Genomic DNA, 26,581 nt, shown 5'->3' on the forward strand with positions numbered 1-26,581 from the left:
TTTGCAAAAAAAAATAAAGTTTAAGTTTGAACATCAAATATCTTGTCTTTGTTGTGCATTCAATTGAATATGTGTTGAAAAGGATTTGCAAATAATTGTATTCCGTTTATATTTGTCTCTAACAATTTCCCAACTCATATGGAAACGGGGTTTGTATTTTTAAAAAGATGGTTTGTCTCATAAGTCCTTTTTCTACTGCAGGAACTTTTACAGGAACTTTCCCTTTTACCCATGTAAATGAAATAACCCCCTGCGATTCCACTAAAAACTACCCGGGTAAATGATCAATCTTAGTTCTTAGTAGGTAGGTGAGACTTTGAAAAGTTCCTGCAGTAACTTTTAAGGGGCCAGCTGTGCTGTCTAACACTGATTGGTTGAATATAGTTGGGGTGTTCCTAAAACTTTGTATCGTAAGCGACTTGATAGAATGAAAGGAGAAAAAAATAAACTTTCATGGGGCAGGAACTTTTCTGGGGCATCCGTGTGGTGAACAACACTGATTAGTGTAACTATTTTGTAGTGTGAATGTAATTATTTGTATGTCATAGTTCCGGCAATTAAAAGTTTTTGAACTTTTGGTGGAAATGGGCCTATAGTGTCTGTGTAAAGGATATATTCATTTAAATCAACAGATGGTGCCAACAGAGTTGTACCCAATTAAGGCATGGCTTTTCTTCCTGTCATTCACACGCACGCATGTACACACACGCACGCAAACACACACACACACACACACACACACGCACGCACGCACGCACACATACACACACACACACACACACACACACACACACACTTGAAAAGGGGCAGTTATAAATTATGATTAACAAAATATGATTAAATAGGATTTCACAAACAATGAAATCATTACTTTTTTCTGTTAAAGGTTAATTTTGTCCGTAAATATGTTTTTAAAAATATGGTTTAACGGTAAATCACTTCCTCTCATTCACGCACACACTAATGACTGAAATAGACGGCCGTGATGAGGAATGGGAAATTGGAAACCACAGGAACCAATTATCGGTGTATCAATTCATCAATTGCCAATTTTTCAAACGATTCCCGTAACAACTTTTGCAGGTTGGGATGACAACAGACAGCAACAAGAAGCTCGGGCAGGAGAAGCGCTCAAAAGTTTGGCTACATTTTACAAAGAAAGATTGTAACAGCACTTGTAATAACTGCGAGGTAACTATTTCATCAAGAGGACATAAATTATGCTGAAACTATCAAACACACAGCACACAATAACTATAAATGAATGTCACATTTTTTAACCGCTCAGATGTCATCCCAACAGCAGTCATGTGGCCTAAATACTGGTACAACAGGTACTAACTAACACCACCTCTAATGTTAGCACGATTACGTCTTAAATTGAAATGAATGCCTTTTCATTTAGATGAGCATGACGAGAGACAGGTTCTTACTAGTTTGGAGGCTGGCAATAGTAACATTAGTTCACATGATTGTGCCGTCAGCTTCTCCTTTCACCTCGGCAGGGAAAACTCCAATGACTCAGGGCAGGATAGATGAATATCACCGAGCAGTAACTAAGTTTGTGGTTAATAGCCAGCAACTATTTGCCACAGTGCTCCTGATTTTCAGGGGGTGAATTTTCAAATGTAGTCAGAAAATGGTTTCCTGGTTTCCTCCAACCACATTTTCATTCAGTCATTGTTATACACAGGGATGGGAATTTTCTGTGGATCCGCGGAATTCCGCCGATTTTGGCGCCGCCAGGGTCATTTATATAATATAATGCCAATGTGTGAAGGCACCAGATTGGCTAGCTCTACTATCAGCTGACGATATCAACCAATGACATTGCCCGTTGTAGGCGGATGCACGCGTCTTTTGCCGACAATATCTAGTCCCTGATCCTCAATTATTGTGAGCGTTTCTGAACTCGTATTATGTTTATATTGGTTGTGTTTATCGGCGACTAATCTGGAAAGAAAACACAGAAGCTCTTAATTAACACGTTTCTTTATTGACAAAACAGTTTCAGACATGGTTAAGCTTATTCAAGATAGAAATGCTTCATTAGCGAAAGATATCGATAAGGGCGTGAGAAACAAGTGGAACCGGGCATGGCTCGATATAATTATCAAACTGAAGGTGAAGATTAACAACAATATCGTAGAAGTAGACGAACTGATCAGCGATTTAATTGCAAAGTGCGATGAACCGGGATGTGCTTATATTGCAAGGACATTGTGAACTATGGATCTCGGGTAAAGGTGGCACTCTTTGACCACTCGAAATCGGCAAGGCATCTAATAAAGTGAGTTTACGGAGAAGTAATTTTTCACTGGGATCTGCCTTCAAGCTGAAGTCAAACATCGTCACAAATGCAGCCTCAAATCAACTATCGAAGCCTCCCACCTCTGACTCGGCTCCTCTCACACCAATCTACGACAGACGAGTCCATTCAGAGGTACAATACACGATCTTATTTATTTCAGAATTTTAATATTTTGAATTCTGGTTAATCCATTTGTAGGCCTATTTTTGTCTATAATCCAAAAGTGTGCAATAATTTGATATATGTGTAAACTTGTATACATAAATTTCATCACTTGATACATTTTTATGAAAATATTTGCTAATAAATATGAAATTTTGGTCAGAAGAATATTGTTAGATTTTGACTCAAAATGCATCCTAAGCGGTGTTTTAGCATTAAACAATTTTCAGCTGATTTTGTAATTATTCATTCCCATCCCTGTATACAGGTGGAACTAAAACATGGATATTAGACGTCTATTCTTGTTAGCAATTCAACTGTGAAACTACTATACACTCGTTACATGGACCAGTATATTTTCTTGGGAGATTACAAAGATTCTTTGAAGTTTTGAAAATGTTACATTCTTGTGTAATTTCCACGTTTATTTATTTTTTTTAAATTCTACATAAGAATACTTTTTATTTTTTAAAACTTATTTTTTTCCACGCTGCATACTTGCCTTTTAAAACCTCACTGTTGGCTTTGTAAGGTCATCTTTCCTCTAAACTAAACCAATTTGATGCTCATCAACCTGTTTGTTCTCTTTTTTTTTCTCAAATAGTAATCAATAAAAGAACCGGTAAAGAACCGAATTGTTTAGCAGAATCAAAATTGGAATCGGAACAAAGGAGGAGTTATGATGCTAAATTTAAAATAATAGTAAAGTCCTCAACTGTCAACTAAATAAGAAAACAACCCGCATTTGTCTTATTTTTCTTTATTTGTGTCTAAAGTGGCCATCTTGTGTTCATTGTTGTCTTATTGTCCAAGTTGTGTGGAAGATTTGTCAAATTTTACATGAGCGGAATACACAAAATCATTTGCTTTGCTCTTATATAGGATTTTTTTGGTTACTCCAAAAGGTAAATGCACAGGATAACATTTGTACAATAGATGCCAAAAATATTTCTAAACTTCTTGTTTTATGAATATTTGTGAAGTCAATTTAGCATGAAACTGGATCAGTGTGAATTCTAAATAGCGTTGATATTTTTATCAACTGGTGAGGCACCTGCGCTCTTTCCAATGTTTGTGCGTTAACAGTCCCACATTAGTACAGACACCGCTCTTTGTGTTAGCCTGAAAAATTTTAATGACATGGGAGAATGCATTTTTGCACAACTAGTAGTCTGCTTGCTCAAGATATTGTTGGGCGATGGGGCCATATGAAGGATGAAGGGGATTTAAAATATTGCAAAAAGAAAAACAAAACACTTGAAAATATTGTGCATTGGCAGGTTTGTTTTTAAATGACTGCATAATAACACCAAATATCTCATTACAATGGTCTGAAAAACAGTTTGTTATTGCGGTGCTTAAATTGTCTGTTGATTACCAAAATGGGGATTCATTAGTCTCATAACATTGCATAATATTTTACTCATGCAGCTGATTTTTAGCATTGCAAATTGAGCTGGAAGTCAAAATATGAGCAAAACTACCGTTGTTATAAATAAATAAATATGCCAGTCATATAGGGACACACGTTGAATAAAATCATCAAACCGACCCGGTGAGAGATTCCCGGGACTGCTGTGAGACAGATGAGACTTATCAAATATGTGATGCAGCTAGATGCTGGGATGTGACAGATCTGGACATTTTCTCTCGCTCAGATAAAACCGCTTTTCAAATCAAGTTTGAGAGGAATGTTTGGGTGGGTTTGTGAAGTGCCACAAGCAATGCTGAAGATTATTTCTTTATAAGTTTTGCTCCTGGCTCATGCTTGCCCATGGGACCCGTAGGAGAAGATTCTGATGAGACTACCGTGATGGCGAAGCATTGCTATCTCACTGTGTGAACCCCCATCAACATGATATTTTATGTATTTTGAATAACGTTAATAAGCTAAGCAGATGTTAGGATGTGAGTGTCTGTAGGTTGTGATTCACCAGCCAGGTCTCCACTCTCACACTGACCCCCCCACACACACACATGCCCACACAAAAAGAGAACACTTCAGCTTGTGATGTGCTGCCCCTGGGCCCCTTCATCACCCCTGCGAGAGGTAGAGCAGCAGGGAGCCAAGAAGCCGTAGGAGGGTAGAGAGCGGAGTAGCGATCAAAGAGGACCTCAAACAGGTGCAAGGTGTGATGTTGTGAAGTAGGAACAAGCTGCTTATCTCAGTCACGCACCCTCTCAACCCCACATCTAGTCGATCAGTCACCCACTTTCTCCTTTAACCGCTTCACTCACAGCGACTTACTTACAGATCCTGCACTCAGACACAATTCAATAAGGCAATCAAGGAAGGTGACACTCTGTATTAAATCAAAATTGTGCATGTGTTTACCCCAAGTGCCTTATTTCATCATTTTGTTGATGTGAAGCAGCTGGCTGACGGGGAGCATCGCACATTAGCCAGTCAAGCATCCGCTTTGCAATCAAGGCTTAGTGGTGTACAAAAAACGGTGTTGTCTAAAAAACGCTAAAGTAGGGTAGCTTAGAAAAATAGACCTGTCGCAATTCATATTTTGTTTCCATTTTTTAAAATTACATTACTCAATAGAAAAAAAATGGTAAAGGATACATGTTATGATTTAATTTATACATTTTATATACATTTTAAACACATCCTTTCGGTCTACATTGTAACGAGTAGGTGAGTGGATCCCAAGGATGCAGAGACGTATGGTGTGTTAGCAAGAGTTATTCCGTTTATTTAGGAAGTAGCAAAAAATAGCAAAACAAAGCGATTGCAGAAAACACAAAAAACACACCATGCAAAAACTACTAAGAGGTAAGATATTCAAAAAACCAAAAGCGCTAGAAGAGGCTAGGAAAAAATACTTAATGAAAGAAGTAAAACAGAAAATAAAGTACAAATAAAGACTCTAGACAATGCTAGGAATAATAAGGCAAACCTGAAAGGATGGGCACAAGATGAATTAGGGAGTTCTCTGGCAAGACCAATGACATGGGCAAATGGTAAAAACAGTAGACAAAGTTCCGGCGCTCACATGTTGTCAGCAGCCAGGTTAAATAGGCTACCGCTTAATTGTCATCAGGTGTGTGCTGCTGCCTCGCGCCAGCTGCACCCCGCACTGTGGATGAGCGAGAGAGTGAACAGGTGTCCAGACCAAACAGATTGAACAAGGAATTTCAGATTAACACATACATAGCATGAAATGATGGTTCTTTAGTAAAAATTGTGCATAGATTTTGTTTTACAGACTATCTTCAAGCAATGTCGGTCTGACGGGGAGCAATGTCGGTCTGAATGGGTGGTCTTAAATTATGTGCCGAAGCCCTCCTCCAAGCTGAGCCCCCTTTGTTTGCATCATACCCCCATCACACATGTAGCATTTTTTAGTACTTCTATATCGAGTCTACTGACAGACTACAGTGCATCCGGAAAGTAATCACTGGGCTTCCCTTTTTCCACACGTTATGTTACAACCTTATTCCAAAATGAATAAAAATATTTTTATCCTCAAAATTCTCCAGACGGTACCCCATATTTAACTTTTTTTTTTAAGATGTTTGCAACTACACTAAAAACAAACAAACAAACAAACAAATACTTGTGCATAAGCGTTCACAGCCTTTGCTCATTATTTTGTTGATGCAGAGACATCCTGGATGGAAACCAATGCTTCTCATCCAATCTGGTGACGTTTGGGAAGTGCTGCACAGCAAAATGGGCAAATAGGAATGGCCTAAACTGCCCAAATATAGATGTGCCAAGCTTGTGGCATCATATTCAAAAAGACTCCCTGAAAACAAAAACATATCCCCAATGCTGCCCAGGATGAAATATACAATTATGAAATCCAAAAGCCGTAACTTACAGGATAGAACATGTTCATAGACCAAGGACCACCTTTTTATAGTGTAGAGGCAGCCTAAGTCTGAACAGTGGGAAATGTAGGATAGAGGCCTTTTAAGAATTATGGCTAAAACCAGCAGGGGCGCAATTGATTAAGTCTAATAAGGTTTCCTTTTTCTAATCAAAGCCTTTCACCTACTCCCACTTAAAGACTGACAAAAGAATGGAGACATTCAAATAAAATTATCAAATAAAGCAGATATGTACAAGGATTGGCCGTCTCTTTGGAGCAGTCTAAAGCTTCTTTTGCATAAGGTGCAAGTAGAAAAAAAACATAACTACATCTTTGAAGTCTTACCCCTGTGTGCATCCAAACAGCCCTGAACATAAAAGGGCTCTTAAAAATTGTCTGCCGGTTCAATATGAATAGAATAGAGGCCATGAAAGAGAATACATTTGCAAATATTTTGCATCTCATTTTGAGCAGCGGCGTATCATAAAAACAGCAAGTAACCTCATCATTTGTCTGCTTATGAAAAAAAATCTAAACAGGTAGGAGCTCCCTCACTGTTAAACGTCAAACACATTTCATAAACTTTAATACTGCAGGCAAACGTCTGGATAAGTTGAACATCACTGTTGACTTATTTTAGCGTTGAAATACATTCCCAACCCAATAAATCACATGAGCAATAATAGAATTCTAAGTAATGTTTAGTGAATTTTTCTTATACACTCAGTTCTGAAAAAAATAGTGGTGTCACATATTTCCCTTATTAATGTAGTTTTTTTTTTTTTTTAGTTTACAGTAGAAGGTGAGTCTTAACAAGTGTCTGCATTCAGTAAAAGTCAAACCATTAATGTGAGGACCCTTTCTTCTCAGTGTATACAATTATCAGATAATAGTTTAACCTGAAAAGTTCAACAATTTAAATATAGAGTCGGAAGGAATGTGCCGATCCAATATAGATGACGGATATGAGTCAGATATCCCCAACAAACAAATATATCGGCTTGCATCTTAAATCTCTGTATGGCAGTTACTTGCGCTCAGCTCGACATCCAGTTAACATCTAAATGTCCTCCAATAAGCACACAAGGTTGATCTTAGGTGGTTGGTTGAGATCGATTTTGAACATGTACACATAGGGCTGGGCGATATGGCCTTTTTTTAATATGTCAATGTTTTTAGGCCATATCGCGATACACAATACATATCTCAATATTTTGCCGTAGCCTTGAATTAAAAATTGATACATATAATCACAGCAGTATGGTGATTCTATGTGTCTACATTAATACATTCTTCTTCATACTGCATTAATATATACTTATTTTAAACTTCCATGCAGAGAAAGAAATCACAACTAAGTCAATTGAACAAAACTGTATTTATTAAATAGTTATTAAGCAGTGGCACACACATTAATGTAATTTCCAAAACAAAAAGTCCAAGATTGTCAGAGACATTTTAAAACAAGCTATTAGTGCACTTTTGTGCATGATGTCACTAAATCAAAACACTAAATCAAAGTGCACTTTTTGTACAGAACGCCACTACAATAGTTTAAAACAAATAAAGTGCACTTTTGTGCATGATTTTGTGGCCGTGTGGCACCGAATGGAGATGTTGATATGCGGAGTAAGCACTATTCGTTCTCCAGCAGGTGACTTTTGAAGTGATGCTACTTATTAGCAACAATGCTACTTTTTGTAGACACGGTTTAGCACCACACCTGACAAATTACGGTTGTCTGTTCGACATTCTCATTTGAAGCCAAACCACCGCCAGATGATGAAGCCCCTGCTGTTTTTCTTGTGAATTAATTCTTCCTTCATTTTTTACTAGATTTTCACCTTCTTTCTCTCGTATTACCACTCGCATGGTTCCGCTAGCACCACAGCTAACTTTACCCATCCTTCTACCCCTCCGCTCCGCGAGGGCGTATACGTGTGTGACGTATGACGTGACAGTATGTGACGTATGTAAGAAGGTGCACTTGCTGTCTGTGAGAAGGAGAGACAAGAAAGAGTGATAAAAGCCTGTAGTGTAATGCCAGCAGCTAAAAGCAACTGTGTGAGACCGTATGCTCGAATATCATGATATAGTCACTTTCTATTTCGCACAGACAAACCTGCAATATATCGAGTATATCGATATATCGCCCAGCCCTATGTATACATTATCAATATGATACATCACATATTTTACATATTTTTTATACAACATGTCCAAAAAGGAGGAGGAAGAAGCAAAGCTTATCTAATCCTCCCCCTTTCATTGCAATTACTAACACATACAGTACATCCTGTTCTCAATTTGTACACAATTTACATCAATGTGTTCTAAATACATCAATTCTTCTCATAAGTTGTTAAATCAGTTATGATTAGCTCAATGAGATGGATATTTAATTTTCAATTAAATTCTTGACATTTGTCATGATTCTTCTTTGTAGTTTGAACCAGGTGCGTCACTAGACCTAATACTGTACTGGGGCACACCTGGGGCACAAATCATTCATGTGAACGTGCAAAGCGCGCAAGCAAAAACATTTTTAGCACTTATTTATTATAAAAAATACATAAATATGTTGTATGGATCTTTGATTAACCACCTGAAATTAACTAATGCATTTGACCTACTTGTGCACTTTTTTACTCCAGACTTCTAAACTGCTACTGGTAAAAGCAAAAAGGAAGAGCAATCAATCTTCTTGAAATATTTATTGCAGTGATCATCTGCAAATTTAACATCTACAAAAGTAAAACAAAAAATAAAGCACCCCACCATCTCTGGGTTCTTTTATATTATTTAATGTCCTTTTATGGCAATGTGGCTAATCTTATTTCAGATACACAAAACTATAAAATATACACAAAACAATAAAGCCACAGTAGTAGAATAAATGAACAACTGTTGTGTGTCTGTTCAGGGAATCATTTTCTGAGAAGTAAATTGTAACGTCTCGTTTTCATTTTTGCAAAGTGGTCAATCACTCTGGACAGACATGGAAATATTACAGTAACTGTTATACAGTTGACCAATGGTTCCCAACTGCTGGGTTGTGACATAAAAGTGGATTGTGTGTCATTTTCAGTGATCGCAGTCAGATGTGTGCATGAAAAAAAAAAAGTTTTGGGAGAAAAAAATCAAATTGTGGCTACAAAACCAGATATTTTCAGCCATTTTTCTAGTGACTATTAGTGAGTATTTTAGCAAAAGGCAAACCGACTAACAAGTTGGAGGAGTACTCAGGACAGACATGGAAATATATATTTTTTAAATCTGATTGGGGCAACAAAACCCGATATTTTCAGCCATCTTTCTGGAAACAAAACCAGATGCTTTAGCTGTAGCCATTTTTTGGGTGACAAAACAAGATTATTTTAGTCAAAGTCACACCAATTAACAAGACAAGTCAACTGTGCTATTTTTCTGTGAAATAAACTTGAATGATTTAAAAATTTGGCTCACGACTTGATGATATGGAAAAATGTTTTTCTTCCTGAAGATAAACCATTTAAGAAGCACTCAACTCACACATGCTTACTCCAAATCATCATTGATGCAGAACCAGCAGACTATAACCAACATTATGTTTCATGTTGATTGGAAATTCCCCCGACAGCTCTTACAGCAAATGAATATGTTTGTCTTGATACAAGGAATAACGTTAGCTAACTTAGCATCAACTTAAGACAATGATGTTGCCTAGCTTGCTAGGACTTCACTTACATCTCTCATTCCTCGCTGTTCTTCCCTGCTGCGGGCGAATAACTTTCTTAAATCCATCTAGGAGTTACAGTTTGAGTCAAATCAAAATCAAAATAATGTAATTAACAAATTGTTGTTGGCTAACATTACCTACCTCACGCAGTGATTCTCATCCGCTCTCTCTCTCTCTCTCTCAACAGAAGTCTCGATCCACACGTGAATAAATTACCATATTAATTAGCCATGTGCTCATTGTTAGTGGAGTGAATACAGTAGCAATCAATTACCATACTAAGTAGTATGTGCGCTGTTGTCTATGTTATGTAGACTTAAAACTCTGAAGCGTTTTTTTTTTTTATTGGTGACATTTTTAATGGGGCACTGCAGATCAACAGTGGGGCACGTGCCCCAGTGAAATCTGTCTGGCGACGCCCCTGGTTTGAACATCCTCCATAAATTAGATCATATTAGTACATTGTTTGATTTATTTGCTTAATCCATTTCATAATTTAATTTCACATAGATATACTAAATGTTTTAAGTGTTGCATGCGCATACAGATGTTTTGTATTTTATTGTGTTTTAGAAGCTACTAAAAGCTACTCAACAGCTAAGCGCACAAACACACACGCTAGAGATACGCAGTAAGTGATGACATTCGCCAATATAAATAAGTATCAAATATCTATGGTTGCATATTACTTATCAACAAAATATCGATGTTTGAAACATATTAAACGTATCCAGTAGCAAATGTGTCCGCATCATTCACCTTACTGTGTCCTCATCCTAATTTAATGATTCATTATTGGTACTAGTTTTCACCAAAAACAATTACCACTCCACTTTAACTTAAAGACAACATAAGCCCATAAATAATGCTGCTATTTTTAAGGATCTCTGTGTAAAAGAGGCTATAGAAATTAATAAAATCTGTGTTGTTTAACACCTATTTATTATAGCGGTGTCATAATACAACTTTTTCACTTCCGATACGATAGATTAGAGCTTTGAGTATTGGCCATACTAAAACTGAGTCTATATTAGATCAATGTGAATCATACATACTTGTTGCATTATTTTGTTTTGTGGAATATTAGATATACCTTGATCAAGTGAAATTTCTCAGTATTAAAAACGCTAACCTATAATGGAAGATCTGGGATCAGCCTAAACACGAGTTGCGGCACGTCCTAAATGGGCAAATTTCGACTTCACTGGCATTTTAAAGGCTTTCACAAGGTGTTACAGCAGTTTTACCACTATCCATCAAAGTGGCAAAAGTACCACCCCCCTCAAGCACCAGTAAAATGGAAATACACATTGCCTCTATATCGAAGCGATTATCATATATCTGATATCTAACACCAAAAGACTTAAAAAGTTTGCGAGTAAAAAAATAATATCAAATAGTAACAATCTCACGGAGATTCCCCAGACATTTTGAGAGATAATGAGCTAGCCAGTCATGTGATCCGTGACGTAGAAAATCTTTCCCATAAACAACAATGCAAATCATTCAGACTTTGTGGGAGCCAACAACGATTACTTTTGGACAAATTATGATCCAGAACCTTATATTTTTGATCCTGAATATAAGGAGAATTAGCTATAAGTTTTAGAAGCTGTGTGCTAAACAGATCCAGCTTTAGTGAAACACTATGCATCATGTAGCAGTATTGCTAAGTTTTAAACAAGATATACAAACTTTAAATATAATAAAACGATCGCTTTCTCTACAATGTCTGCTCTCATTGCCATGACCGCTAATAGGATGTCGATATATTTTCTGTTTTGATGAAAAATGTATCATATTCCACACGACGGGTTAAATTAATAGTTGCTTCCTGCAGGCGTAGTGTGTCTTTGTCTCCATTTCCAGTTATAAATTAAATGTCAGAGATGAACATTTTTCAGATGTATGGCTAAATCCTCCTATAATCCAGATGAAAGGCATGACTCGATGCAGCAGTAATAGACTATCAGCTATCAATTCACTGCTAAAAATAGTTTGTATTATCGCTTATAATGAAAATATTGCTAATATTTGGATAATATTCAGTCAGGTCACAATATATATGTAGAGTATTGTTGGCGGATTTTGGATAGATAGATAGATAGATAGATAGATAGATGGTACTTTATTTATTCCTTCAGGAGAGTTCCTTCAGGATGGTTATTTAGAGAGTTTTGTGGTCGTAATAAAGAGCCCCCATTGACTCCATTGTTAGCAGGCTTTTTATTTATTTATGGCATAGAAAAAATAAGTAAATCATAGATAGCCTATCTTTTTCAAATTTTTTTGAATATCCCCGGTATTACTGATCTGCTCTTATGGTCAGAGCAGAAGCGTTCCCCCGAAACTATACAGAAGTTTCCAAAGACATTCAGAGCGGAATATACATAGTCTGAAATTGTGGCGATTTGTGATGTTAAAATAGTTTTTTCACATTCTTTGGGGATTGGAAATACAATTGTATATATTTTAATGGACACAATGAAACACAATTATGCATATAACATGAACTTGTTTTTCCGGTATACTGGTACTTGATTAAAAAAAAAAAATCCAGCAAAGAAAAATGTCAGTAAAATATTTATTAACTATAGACATTTATTAACTGCCTAATTAATCAGCATAATCTTAAAAATCGGCGTCATAACTCCTCATTTGTTGTTTGCAAACCTTTAAAAACGTTTTCAAGCTGCTGTCTGACTCTCAGCTGCATCTCTTAAGGTCAACAGTGTGTTTGTGTCCGTAAGAAAAACTTGATTAGCTTGGGAAGTATTTTGCGCCACCTGTTGGTCTGAATGTATAAACACCTCAAATATGAAACAACCTACCGGTAATCTTTTTCAAAGTTGGTCTGAGGGGGGTAAAAAATAATACCGTAGAAGGAGCTTTGGAACGAATTAAATACAATTATTACTGATCATTTTATATCCAACACATGGAGATTATAGTTGTATCATGACTGGCAATACTTAAATTGCATAATCCTTGGACTGTCGTTTAAACAATGTCTCACCAAAAGCTCATTCAGAGTAATTACCAGGGAACATACCTGAAAGATGCCACCCACCAGTCACCCATAACTGCTCTAAAACTAAGCCCCAGCCACCCGTATCAGTATAGCTTACTTGCACTCATAAATGCCCGATCTCATTAATTATATCCACAGCAGTCTCATCATTCAAAGCCACCAAAGTGTAACACTGACCAAATGAACTATTGTTTAACTAACCCCATGTCTTATCTCTATCATCCAGTGCGTTTTATCATCCATCCTCCAGGGTGCGACCCACCCGTGTTCCGTTCACATCAATTTATCAGCGTTTTATTTCCCTCATGTCTGTCTTTGTCTTGCTGTCTCTTTGTAGCTCTCCTGACGGCATGTGCTGATGGTGCTGCCAATCGCCTATATCACATCACTGCTGGAGAAACTGACAGGTGAGAGTCAGTTTTGCAATATATTTGCGTGTTTATGAAGAAGGAAAGAAATTCTACTTTTGTACAGTTTTAGAATAAATACACCATAGAAGATTTTTCTACCCTCTGCTGTGTATTGATTGGTTGATTTTGTGCATAAAGTGACCAAAATACAACCATTTTTAGCACAGTGTGTGTGTCGCCCCCAAAAAATGCTGTTTTTGCACATTTTGTACCCAAATGCTATATTTGTACCCAGCTAATGGAAGACTCGGAGATGGATCTGGGGCCTTTTCAGGTCCCTGAAGTGTCCAGACTTTCACATTAACACGCAGAGTGTGAACATGAGTGTGTGTTCTTTGAAGGCTGTCAATGAAAATGGGGTTTGGTCTCTCCCTTTAGGGCAGATTAGCAACTTTGGTGGTAGGTTTTATTAGGCCACAAGATGCCATCCTATATTCAATCATCTATGTCAGCGGTCTCAAACTAAATTTCCCTATTGACCGCTGGACGTAGAGTTTGGGTGAGTCCGGGCAGCACTAAGGTTTTACTTCAGAGTCACATGACCAAATTTGCTAAGTACGTCTACTAGCAGCCATAGTGACCCTTAGCCATGGAAGGCCTTAAGTTATTATGAATGCATCATTATATGTAAAATGTTTATGTTTTGACATGGTTACCCAGTAGATCAGTGGTCCCCAACCTTTTTGTATCTGCGGACCGGTCAACGCTTAATAATTTGGCCCGCGGCCCGGGGTTGGGGGGGATGCTTTTTTTTTTTTTGTCATGAAAAAGGAACGTTTTTGTCATGAAAAGGGGAGGTTTTTGTGGTTGGTGCACTAATTTTAATTGTATATTGTGTTTTTTATGTTGATTTAATAAAAACTAAAATTTTTTTTTTTTTTTTTTTTTTAAATAAAAATTAATTTAAAAAATTCTTCTGCGACCCGGTACCAATCGGGCCACGGCCCGGTGGTTGGGGACCACTGCAGTAGATGCTAGCTTGCTTACAAGGAGTTGCTCTTTGTTTTGCCCATTTTATGTTTGTTGTGGTGTATTTTTTTGTGTTTGCACTCTTACTGTATTTAGTATTTAGTAAGGGTGTTCCAATCCGATATTGATCTGCAATATCAGTCCGTTAGCAGCAAAACAACAAGTAAGGTTCCCAGTATATCAATTTGCTTGCCATTTTTCAAACTGTTCCCTTAACAGTTCTTCCAGGTGGGGATGACGTTATCATGCAATGTGCAGAGTGACTTCAGATCGCACAATGGCGGTGCCCGGGCGGAACAGTAGCGCTACTTTTGATAAAAAAGGAGGACATAAGAGCAATATGCTGAAACATTTGAACACATGGCATGCAATAATTCTAAATGAAAGTCGCGTTTTTAAACCGCTCCTATCTCAATCCAAGCAGCAATAACGCGATACTAACTAACCGTTAATCATGTTAGCACGATTTGTTAAATTGAAATAAATGCCTTCTGAGAGACAGATTCTGAGTGGCTCAGAGACGTGCAGCCCCAGTTCACGTCTGCCGCTAGACGAATGTCACAGAGCAGCTAGTAAGGTTGTGGTCAAAAGTTTGCATTATTGTAGGCCAATGTTCAATTGGAGTCGGAGAAAAGTTGCATGTTTTCCTGCAAACAGGTTTTCATTTCAGTCATACTATACAGGTGAAACTATACAAATTTGAATATTCTGTAAAAATCCATTTGTGTCGTCATTTAACTTCAAATGTGTAACTAATCTGTGATATAAACTCATTACGTACAAAGTGAGATATGGCAAGCCTTTGTTATAATTTTGAATGTTATGGCTTACAGTTTTTGAAACCTTACATTTTTTTAGATGTTCCATGGTAAGTTTTCATAAACTGTAAGCAATAATCATCAAAATTATAACCGATAAAGGTTTGACATATCTCATTTTCCATGTAAGTTAATATATTTTTTTCCCAAAAGTTTTTTTCCTTTTATGCTACGTATGAGCCTCTTGAGACCTCACTGTAGGCTTTTTAAGGTCATGTTACCTCTTAACTCAACTAAATTGATGCTAATTGACCCTTTTTTTGAAAAAAAAATTCTAAATAAGAATCGATAAGAGAACTGTTTAGGAACCAATATGTTTAGCAGACTCAAAAGTGGAATCTGAACAGGAAAACTCTCAATCCCCAACCCTAGTCACACCATTATTTGTGGGTCATTATTTTGTATTTACAGCCCGCTATTTTCATTGTATTTGCGTTGCCTCATACGATGAACACTACATATATTCATATTTGATTTAATATGTCTTTTATCACGACGTAGACAACAACAGCACAATGTCATTACAGGGCCGCTACAGCTCGGTTGGTAGAGTGGCTGTGCCAACAACTTGAGGGTTCCAGGTTCGATATCCGCTTCTGCTATCCTGGTCACTGCCGTTGTGTCCTTGGCAAGATACTTTTCCCACCTGCTTCCAGTGCCACTGGCACTGATTTAATTGTAACTTATAAATTGGGTTTCACTATGTAAAGCGCTTTGAGTCACTAGAGAAAAGCGCTATATACTGTAAATATAATTCACTTCTCTTCATTTCCGCTTCTACTAACAGCACGGTGGGTAACACTCCGGGAGCAGTCGCCTTTTTGCCCTCGCTATCCCAGTATGTTATACCATCTACAAGTACCATCGTGTTCATGTTATCATGTAGTACATCAACATCAAGCACAAAAACAAAGGAGACTTTTACCGTACTAAACAGAAAAAAGTGGAAATGATGCACATTGCAGAAATTACATTCTTTTTGGGTTAGCTAAACACGACAGTAACACCAAGTGGAATTTGAATATATTCCACATATTCAAACATATATTTACTTATTAATTCTTCCATCCATCCATCCATCCATCCATCTATTTTCTGTCGCTTGTCCCTCTCGAGGTTGGGCGGTTGCTGGACCCTATCCCAGCTTCCCTCAGGCGGATGGCTGGACAAGTCACCACCTCATCGCAGGGCCAACACAGATATACAGACCATTTTTAATTTTGTTTCTTATTTAGTTTTAAAAAATACATATAAAGACACTAGAGAAGGTTGGAATTTTTTCAACAAAGTTTTTCTTGTGGAATACCTGATGTGGCCCAGGCCCACCCAGACTCTGCCTCCAACGTCCCCCAGGTAAATTGAATTTGAGACCCCTGCTTTAAAGTATTATAACGTTTGTGTCACTAAGTTTGTTGAATGCCTGCTGAAGCCATAGCAAGTAAATGACTGAACAAATTGGGTCTTCCTAAATGAAGCGACAGGCAGCAATAGGAAGAAGTAGAGTTGCCGTGCTGAGGAGGATGAACGTTTTGTCACATTTGTTGTTGCAATCATTGCATTCCGATTCCCCACTGAGAGACGCTGCACCTGCAAGATTGCGTTTTGAAGGACAAACATAAATGGGGAATTTCTGTGAAATGCAAATGATGGTAACTCATTCTATAAAAGCATTGTCCTCAGAGAATGGAGCTATCTTGTATTTCTACCAGCCTGCCAGCATGTAGTGTCTCATAACGTTTTGAGAGCCTTTAAACTTTGTTTGTTGGCCTTAAAAAGTTAAAGCAATATTCTTACACAAAGTGGGAAATGTTTTAAAGCTAGCTCTTTTACCTGGAAATACAACAAATATGCCTACTTATTTGTTAGTGGTGATGGTACTCTACATACCATGACTTTTATTGTGATGACCACCCACAAAACCAAGTGTTCCCCTTCCAGTTGGATCTCAAGTACTCTAATTGTGCCTATGCATGTATGGCTCATTCACTCTACTTCGGATTCACCTTTTGCCTTGACTCTCAGATCTTGCTATTCTGAAGCTACATCTCACTGATCCGTGGCACATACAGTAGATATACGGCTGTTTATGCCATTAGCTCAAGCTGTACTAAATCTGCCACCTGTGATTGAAATGTTGCTATTCAGAGCTGAAAAGAACCATAAAAGAGTATGATGTTGTTTCAACTTTCTCACTCCTCATCATCAAACTCACGCAAGGACAAACACAAGGTGTATTATCATACAGCTGCTCTATAGTTAGACTTTATTGGAAAAGTGCACCATCATTCAAATAAATGTCCTTGAACAGTTTAGGGTTGACAACAAGAGATGCAATAAACTATGGCAATACACGGTAAACCATTTTCCTCTGCATCATCAACTGTCTAATTGTTATATCTTAGTAATAAAATCAGTTTCCATGGAGCTTCAGGTGTCTGTGGAACAGCAGCCCTTGGCGATCTTCTAACTCGAAGCATATATCTGCTCTGTTTCTAATTGGAAAATCAGATTACAGTATGTCTAATTAGTGCATCTAATCAAATCCTCCGCGGGAAAGATATAATGTCAAGAGATGAGTGAAGAGGTAGAGGATTAAGGCTGAATGTAATTGCATAGTTGTGTACATGTGTGTATGTGAACATGGATGTGCACGGTTAGGTCAGCATCTGATTTGGTGGTCCCGGTAAGTGATGCTGTCAATAGCCAAACTCTTTCATTGCGGATTTAAAATGCTATTCATATCTAACACCAGGCATATTTAACTAAATTATTTTGAGAGCTATCTTTCTAAAAAGCTGAGAACCAAGGGCCAAAGTATTTTCTTGTATATTCCGGATAATCAGCATCCTCTAAAGTTGACATTTGATTTTGGTCTATTTTTTGTCAGCCTTACAGAAGCTCTCAGCTGTTTTAAGGACCTTTTGAAAAAAAAGAAAAAAAATGAATAAATAAAGCCAGTCAAAGGTCATCTCTATGAATGCACTCGTGTTTTTAGGAATGTGTGGCAAGAATGTCTCTCTCAAGTTTTTTTATTTTTTTATTTTTTTAAACTTAACTCACGGGCCATTATGGAATAGCCGAAAAGATGAAAAAGAGGGTACCTGAAATGACACATTGAGGACCACTACTAGAATAAATAAAGAAGTTGAACATAAGACTCCTGAATGCATCTGAAATCAACATACAACAGCAACACCTTAGCTAGATAAAGCACATTACAAAAACATGTTTCCAACTGCCAAAAAGGAGAGGACTTAAAGGTGTGCCTTGAGGAACCTCCAAGTAATGCAAATCTTAAGTTTGGGCCCCGGCATTTTGTCTGCTGGCAAAGTTGAATGACAAGGATCTGCCAGGGTGTTTACAGTAGTCTGAGTTTCTTTACACAACAGGAGCACTGCAAAAATGTTTGTCTCCCAAGTTTTGAGTTCAACTCACCCCCAGGCCGCCAGTTGAATAGCCCTGTCTTACACTATGACTTTCAGTACTATGGGTCAGATTTTATACCATTGCCTTTGCATTGTAATACACTTATTATTGACACATCTTGCGCGCTTAAATTGTCTGACTATTGAGAATTGGGGCGCGCTATAACAACAGAATCATGGCTCTGCAATTAAAAGGCTTTTATAACAAATTAAGCTGAGCACTTTCAGGCCATTCACTGCACATATTTTCCAAATTGCTAGGCAACACATTGTGTACATAAAAAAATTGTAAAAGCTACTTTATTCCAGAACAAATAAAACATCAGGCTAGTTAGATGACTAAATTAACCAAAGGTTACATACTGTTGTAAAATTATAGGATTGCTTGTTGCAAAAACCCGAGTGACTTTGGCTGCAAAGAGGGACAGCTGGCATCATCTACCAGATCATCACTGATGTCTTTTACAGCCCTGGCAGATAAGCAAGGTTTTCAAGTACAGTGTGCCCCGAACCAGACTCTTTGCCTTTGTCATCCTATCATCAGCAAAGTTTTTTGTTTTTTTTGTCCTGTCCAGCATCTCAGGCAAATCATACAGTTGATGTAGATGCCCATATCGGCTGTTCAGATTTACTTTACAAAAGAGAAGTGTAGGATACTTCTCTTGTTGCCTTATTTGAATTTGACTTTATTAAATGTATTTATATTATCATTTGGTGCAGCCGGGCCGGAGCAGGAGGGTAAAGAAAGATAAAAAAAGGAAGACAGGGGGAAATTGTGGGGATAAGAGGGGGATTAGACAGAGAGACAAAAACAACAACAGCAAACACAACAACAATAACAACAAAAACAACAACAACAATAGAACAACACCAGAACATACGATATGTACAAATATGTGTGTGAGTGTGAATGCTGTCTGTCTATCTGTGTTGGTCCTGCAATGAGGTGGCTACTTGTCCATATCAGCTGTTCAGATTTACTTTACAAAAGAGAAGTGTAGGATACTTCTCTTGTTGCCTTATTTGAATTTGACTTTATTAAATGTATTTATATTATCATTTGGTGCAGCCGGGCCGGAGTAGGAGGGCAGGACTTGTCCAGGGTGTACGCCGCCTTCTGCCCAAATGCAGCTGAGATAGGCTTCAGCACTCCCCGCGACCCCGAACGGGACAAGCGATAGAAAATGGATGGATGGATGATCTTTTACCAACATTGCTGAAATTGTCGAAGCTTGTTCAGATAATTATTAGCTTTTATTACTGTAATGAATAACTTTGGACCACCATACATACACTAAGTGTGAGCAGACAGCCGAACATCTACGTTGTCTGTTAAATTGAACCTACAGACAATGACACTTGTGCAATGTTCATCTGAGAACCACACTCGTCAACTTTTGGCGCGTTTACGTGCTGGTTCATTTTCTGCTAGTGCCACGTCTTCTCGGGTTGTGAAAAGAAAAAGTGGCGGGTGGTTAGAAACACAACTGTATTATGTGTAATTATAGTCAAATGTGGTTGTAATTAAGTCCTGTGGAAGGATGCTCTTTTCTTGCATAGTTGGATAAAATAAAATAAAATAACTGCATCACAGCCCTTAACATTACAGCTGTCATTGTATCCGCCTTTGCCTTTTACACAGAACTCTCAGAAATAAAGGATATATTTCAACTCTGTGCAGTCTTATAAAACCTTATGAGATGTTATGTACAGCAAATTATACTAATACAAAACTTCACACCAAGGTCCTGGCATTGAGAAATACCATTACAGTGGTACCTCAACTTACGAGCACTTTGCGTTCCATGATCGAGTTCATGAATCAAAAAATTTCAATGAATTGAAATCAATTTATTCTGGCATTGGCCCTCCTAAAAACACAATTTTAAAATGTAACATGCTTTTTAAAAAGAAAAACAAACTTTTCGACAGGGTAAATTGCTTTAAAAACATTACAATAGCATCTTATACAAACAACTACAGTCATTTTATGAAATAATGTAACAATATTGTTAAGCATTACCTTTGGGGATCAGACTATGGTGTCTCCTTTGGGCTGCTTCTCCATCCAGTGTTGCCAAGTATGCTTATAATCCGCTTATTGTAAGCAACAATTTTTCATAGAGCTATATGTTTGTTTCTCTCGTGACATCTGGCAACACTGTCTCTGTCATGTAACACAGCAGGAACTAGGGAATCACAGTTTATGTTCCACAAAGCCTTATTTGAGTGACGGACCGCAGAAGTCAGAGTTGACAACGAGCAATATATTTGCAATATTGCAAAAAGTATTTGGCCACCCATCCAAATTATCAGAATCAGGTGTCCTCATCACTTGGCCAGGCCACAGGTGTATAAAATCAAGCACTTAGGCATGGAGACTGTTTCTACAAACATTTGTGTAAGAATGGGCCGCTCTCAGGACCTCAGTGATTTCCAGCGTGGAACTGTCATAAGATGCCACCTGTGCAACAAATCCAGTCGTGAAATTTCCTCTCTCCTATATATTCCAAAGTCAACTGTCGGCTTTATTATTAGAAAATAGAAGAGTTTGGGAACGACAGCATCTCAGCCATTAAGTGGTAGGCCACTTAAACAGACAGAAAGGGGGTCAGTGGATACTGAAGGGTATAGTGATAATACTTTCTGCACAGACAGTTGCTACAGAGCTTCAAACTTCATCTGACCTTCCAATTATCCCACGTACAGTACACAGAGAGTTACATGGAATGGGTTTCCATGGCCAAACAGCTGCATCTAAGCCATACATCACCAACACAAAGTGTCGGATGCAGTGGTGTAAAGCACGTCACCACTGGACTGTAGAGCAGTGGAGACACCTTCTCGGGAGTGATGAATCACGCTTTTCCATCTGAAAATCTGATGGACCAGTCTGGCTTTGAAGGTTGCCAGGAGAACGGTACATTTCAGACTGCATTGTGCTGAGTGTGAAATTTGGCGCAGGAGGAATTATGGTGCGGGGTTGTTTTTCAGGACTTGGGCTTGGCCCCTCAGTTCCAGTGAAAGGAACTTTGAATGCTCCAGAATACCAAAACATGTTGGACAATTTCATGCTCCCAACCTTGTCAGGACAGCTTGGATCGGGCCCCTTCATCTTTCAACACGACCGTGCACCAGTGCACAAAGCACGGTCCATAAAGACATGGATGACAGAGTCTGGTGTGGATGAACTTGACTGGCCTGCACAGAGTCCTGACCTGAACACCTTTGGGATGAATTACAACGGAGACTGAGAGCCAGGCCTTCTTGACCAACATCAGCGTGTGACCTTATCAATGGGTTTTTGGAAGAATGGTCGAACATTCCTAAAATCACATTTTGACGCTGTAATAGCTGCAAAAGGTGGACTGACATCATATTGAACCCTATGGGTTAGGAATATGATGGCACTTCAAGTTCATATGTGAGTTAAGGCAGGTGGCCAAATACTTTTGGCAATATAGTGCGTGTCTGTATCCATCTATTTCTACCGCTTGTCCCGTTCGGGGTCACGGGGATGCTGGAGCCTATCTTAGCTGCATTCGGGCGGAAGGCGGGTACACCCTGGACAAGTCGCCACCTCATGTGTGTCTGTATACCAAAGGTAGTGCCCGAAAATTCAGTTTGAGTCAGGACAACACAGAACAAATCAAAACTCGTCAAAAACAGCATCTGCAGCTTTATGGATAAATGTTTGTTGTCTGGATGTTCCTGGCTGCATGTGGCGGAGGCTGGCTGCAGCTTGGGGGATGCAGACTGTAGGTAGGACATATTGGTCTTTTTTTTTCCTCTGATTTGGTCTTCTGCTTTCACTCCTTTGCACTAATTGTCTTACTTCCGATAGTTGAAGGGCAGGATTGTGTTGATATCTAAGTGGCGCTTGAGGGCGCACATTAACTGTTGAAATGGAACGTACGTTTGTTTCTTGTGTAAACAAAGCAGGAACGACGGCGTGTAACAATATTGTGGAGGTTGCCCTCCAGTGGGTTCCTCAGACCACCAAACATTGTCACAAGAGCCCGGATCAGGGTTACAACACGGTTTTAAATTTCCTCACAAGAGGCGAGTGTTCTGCTTTGCAGCAAAAAAAAAATTATCTCTCTCTTTTTCTCTATCTCTCTCTCTTTTTCTCTCTCTCTCCCTCTCTCTCTCTCTTTCTCGCTCTCTCTCTCTCGCTCGCTCTCCAGCTTCAACAACATGCTGCTTCTAATAAAGGCGACAGGTGATTAGATAACAACACCCACCTGGGCCATCTACGCACCTGTCGCTGTCTTCGAGGCTGGTCTTGGCACACCCCGTTCTGCGGCAGGCCCGCAGGCCACGCTCCCTTCCACAAATATATTATCCCTTTATTTTCTTAACAGCACTGTTATATTTTACTTCAACTGTTGGTGAAAATGAAGCTAACAAAGTATTTTCAAAACTTAAAGCATAACAAAATGCTCAGAGACAGCTTGCATTTCAAATTACTCGTAAGTTAAGGTATGTGTCAGTTGAGGTACCACTGTACACACAGGTAAGGTCTTGATACTGTTTTGATGCTATCTCTGAAGGGTGCTGGGTCAACTTTACCCCACCCTGTTTCGTGTTGGTGCCTTTTTGTACGGAATAGTGGGAAAATACCAGCTTTAACATGCACTATGAAAGCACTATGAGGACATTTTAAGCTTATGTATAGCTCCCTTGATCCTTTTCTACTATATTACAAAATGTATCCTCACAAGAACTATATACATTAAAAATGTAACACTACATTCCACAGAAAACTAACTAATTTCCTGAAATATGAGCATTGTGCACTATTTATTTTGCCATTAAAACACCACATGTCATAATTAGAGTAGTAAATGTCAGCGGCATGATGCTATTATAAAATTCACTAAATAAAACAAAATATTTACACTAACCAAAAAAAGTTACAAGTCATTTCTTGTTGCACAGAATCCTTTAATGGTATATCACCATGGGACATGGTTCTATATTACTTTCTGTTTGTACTGTGCGTTTTTTTATTTCTGGTTTTTTGCTTGTCGAGTGCTTGCTCATGAGGGAAATGTCTAATCTTTGTAAATAACACACTAACAAGCGCGGTTGAGAGCTACTCCTTTCATAAAAGTCCATCAGGTAACTGCAAGAAATGGCACGGTACTATACAATTTGACTTGTTTTTTAAGAAAACATCCCAATAAAGTGGGGCTGAGCTATGTGGGTAACGACAGAGGAAAGTGCATAGCGTGACGAGGAGGGATGTGGAGGAATGCTAAAGCTGGCTGAGAGACGCCCGTTCAAACCCAGACAGAGGTCACGCAGCCGCCCTCGCCGCCCAGCACTCTAGGACAAACTGGCGGTAAAATGCTCTATTTCCCATTCAAATTAAAGTGTCAGTTAATATTAATGTGGAAGTGAGGCCTGTTGGACGTTCACACAAACAACATTTATGCTTGGGCACACGGACTCAAATGCAGAATTTAGAGCCTCGCCTGGTCAATTACGATCAGCCGATGGAGTCATCCCCATGGGTCACTGTGTGTGTGAATGCGCTTGTGTGTGTGTGTGCGTGCGTACGTGATCAGTCTCAGTATCTCGTCTCATCCAAACTGTCAGATGAAGGTTATCAAGCTATTGTCATACGTTTGTCCTTGTGGTATTTGGAATAGCACAATAGTTTGAACAAAATTAAAATCATTTGCATTAGGAATGTTTGTTGTCTATCTTAGAGATGCCATGTTATCTTGATGTGTGTGTGCACGTCGAGTAACAGATTTTACACATATCAATCAATGTTTACTTATATAGCCCTAAATCACTAGTGCCTCAAAGGGCTGCATATGTCTTGCTATATTTCATCGGTGTATGAGCAAAGGCTGAGGAGGGAGGAAAGGAAGGAAATAATCCTTTTGTATCTCGGTTTCAGCCAACCGGAACATCGTTCCTGTCACTCGCTGGCAAGCCAGCAAACACACATCCCTCTGTGTACCTCTGTCCTTGTGAGGACATTGACTGCCATGAGGAGCTCACTATCACTTCACCTAACTACTTCCTAACTGGGTGAATTTAAACTCATATCTATCTAATCCTTGACCTGAGGGTGGAGTGAATACTCTACCTTTTAGTGGATGAGTTTCAAGACGTGAAAGTGGTCCCCAAGAGAAACAATGTGCATGTGTTCAAACACCCACACACTACCCCACCAGCCATGAAATGGTGTTGTTTGAGCACACCTCTAGATAGCAGCAGTCACCTCCCCGGGTGGCCCCACTGTTCCCCACATAAACACACAAGTAAAAATAATGAACACAGACACATTGTGTGTCTGTCTGACAAAAACGTTCTAATCAGAACTGGCTGGTCGCCGGCTGTGTGTTTTGACTGATATCTGCAAAAGACCTTGGTAATTCTAACACTGTGAGCTGTCCCAAAACACTGTTGCATTCGGATGAACTAAATTAATATTCAGAGCACAACACTTCTACTCCTAAGCCTACTGCCCAGTTTAATTTGCAGTTGTAATCCTCTTTTATTGTATGTACTAACAAGGACATGTTTATGTCGTAAACATATATTACTTCATTTTCTAACCACTGTTGGAGAGGTAGCTATGGTTTGTCTGAGATATAAAATAATTGGGTAAATCATGGCAAGGTGAATTAATTCAGTCGTCAGAAATAGTCGTTTGATTGTTAAAACTAATACAAATCTTGGAACCAATACCTCGCGATTTGCATACCCCCATAGTCTTACGGAAGCACGCATCAAGCTCAAAACAAAGTCAGAAGCAGCTCTCCATTTTCAATTTTTATCCAGGAACCACAGTTGCATGTCAACTTTGTAATATACTACATTAAACCGCTTTTTTTTTTTTTTTTAATATATTAATTATGTTTATTTTTTTTTTGTTTTGTTTTGTTTTTTTCCCCCTCCCTCAGGGGGGGGACTTCGACAGGGCGGTTGCTGGTTGTTCCATCTCCATCGTTGGGGTTCCTGCGGGTAGGGTGGGTGGTTCCCGCGGCCCTGCGCTGGGTGGTCCTGTGGCGGCCGACTTGGGTGGGGTGGCCTGATGTGGACCCGGGGGTGGGGGCGGGGTTGTGGGGGCCCCGGTGTTGGTGGGGTTGGGGCGGTCTTCCTGTCCGGCTGCAGGTAGTCTCTGGGTTCCCTCGGGCGGGGCGTCCCGTCTTTCTGCCCGTGTTGGGGGTTGTCTCTCGCTGGCTTGGGGTCTGGCCGTCCGCTGCTTCTCTCGTGCCCTGTCCTCTGCCGGGCGCGTCTGTCTGCGGCCTGCAGCTGGCTCTTCCGGGCGGCGCGGTAGGCCGGGCTCTGTGGTTCCCATTGCTGGGCGGCCTGGCTGCGTGGGGCCGGTGGTCCCTGGTTGCCCGGGCGCCACACCTGCTGTTTGGGTTGGGCTCTCTGGGCGGCTGGGGCCGTACTCTGGCTCCCACGCACACTGGGAATCTAATATATTGTACATACAAACACATATACTCACACACACACACCGTTAATCATACATACAAACGTACATAGGTACCTACGCTCCCCCACATACTTACACAAATACAGTACATACTGTACCTACATACTCCAAGTTCGACCATCTACACGCACATTCACGGTACAAACATACACATACTGTACATATAAATTCACTGTACAAACATACATATACTGTACATATACATTTACTGTACAACCATTCACATACACATTCTGTTCATATACAAGTACATGCACATAATCACGTTTCATCAAACTGGGTAACCAGTGGCATACTGACAAAGCTTTACCTATTGTTACTATAACAATCTACAAGATTAATATAGGTTGCCTCTCTCTCTTCCCCTCCATCTTTCGGTATTCCTTTTTTTAATTTATTTTTTTTATTTTTTTATCTTTCTAGTTATCATTATGTATACGTATTG

The 26,581-nt window shown here is 39.1% G+C and overlaps 1 protein-coding gene across 4 annotated transcripts in view; it reads left to right on the forward strand.

Moving 5' to 3' along the window:
• Positions 1-26,581, forward strand: part of tpk1 (thiamin pyrophosphokinase 1) — a 130,724-nt gene that overhangs the window by 26,010 nt on the left and 78,133 nt on the right. For all 4 annotated transcript variants that reach the window (XM_061921962.1, XM_061921964.1, XM_061921965.1 and 1 more), the window contains one exon: positions 13,384-13,453. In XM_061921962.1, coding sequence (XP_061777946.1) covers positions 13,384-13,453 — 70 coding nt within the window. The remainder of the gene's footprint in view (positions 1-13,383; positions 13,454-26,581) is intronic.

The sequence above is a fragment of the Nerophis ophidion genome, linkage group LG15 (assembly GCF_033978795.1).
Source record: "Nerophis ophidion isolate RoL-2023_Sa linkage group LG15, RoL_Noph_v1.0, whole genome shotgun sequence".
NCBI classification, from domain to species: Eukaryota; Metazoa; Chordata; class Actinopteri; order Syngnathiformes; family Syngnathidae; genus Nerophis; species Nerophis ophidion.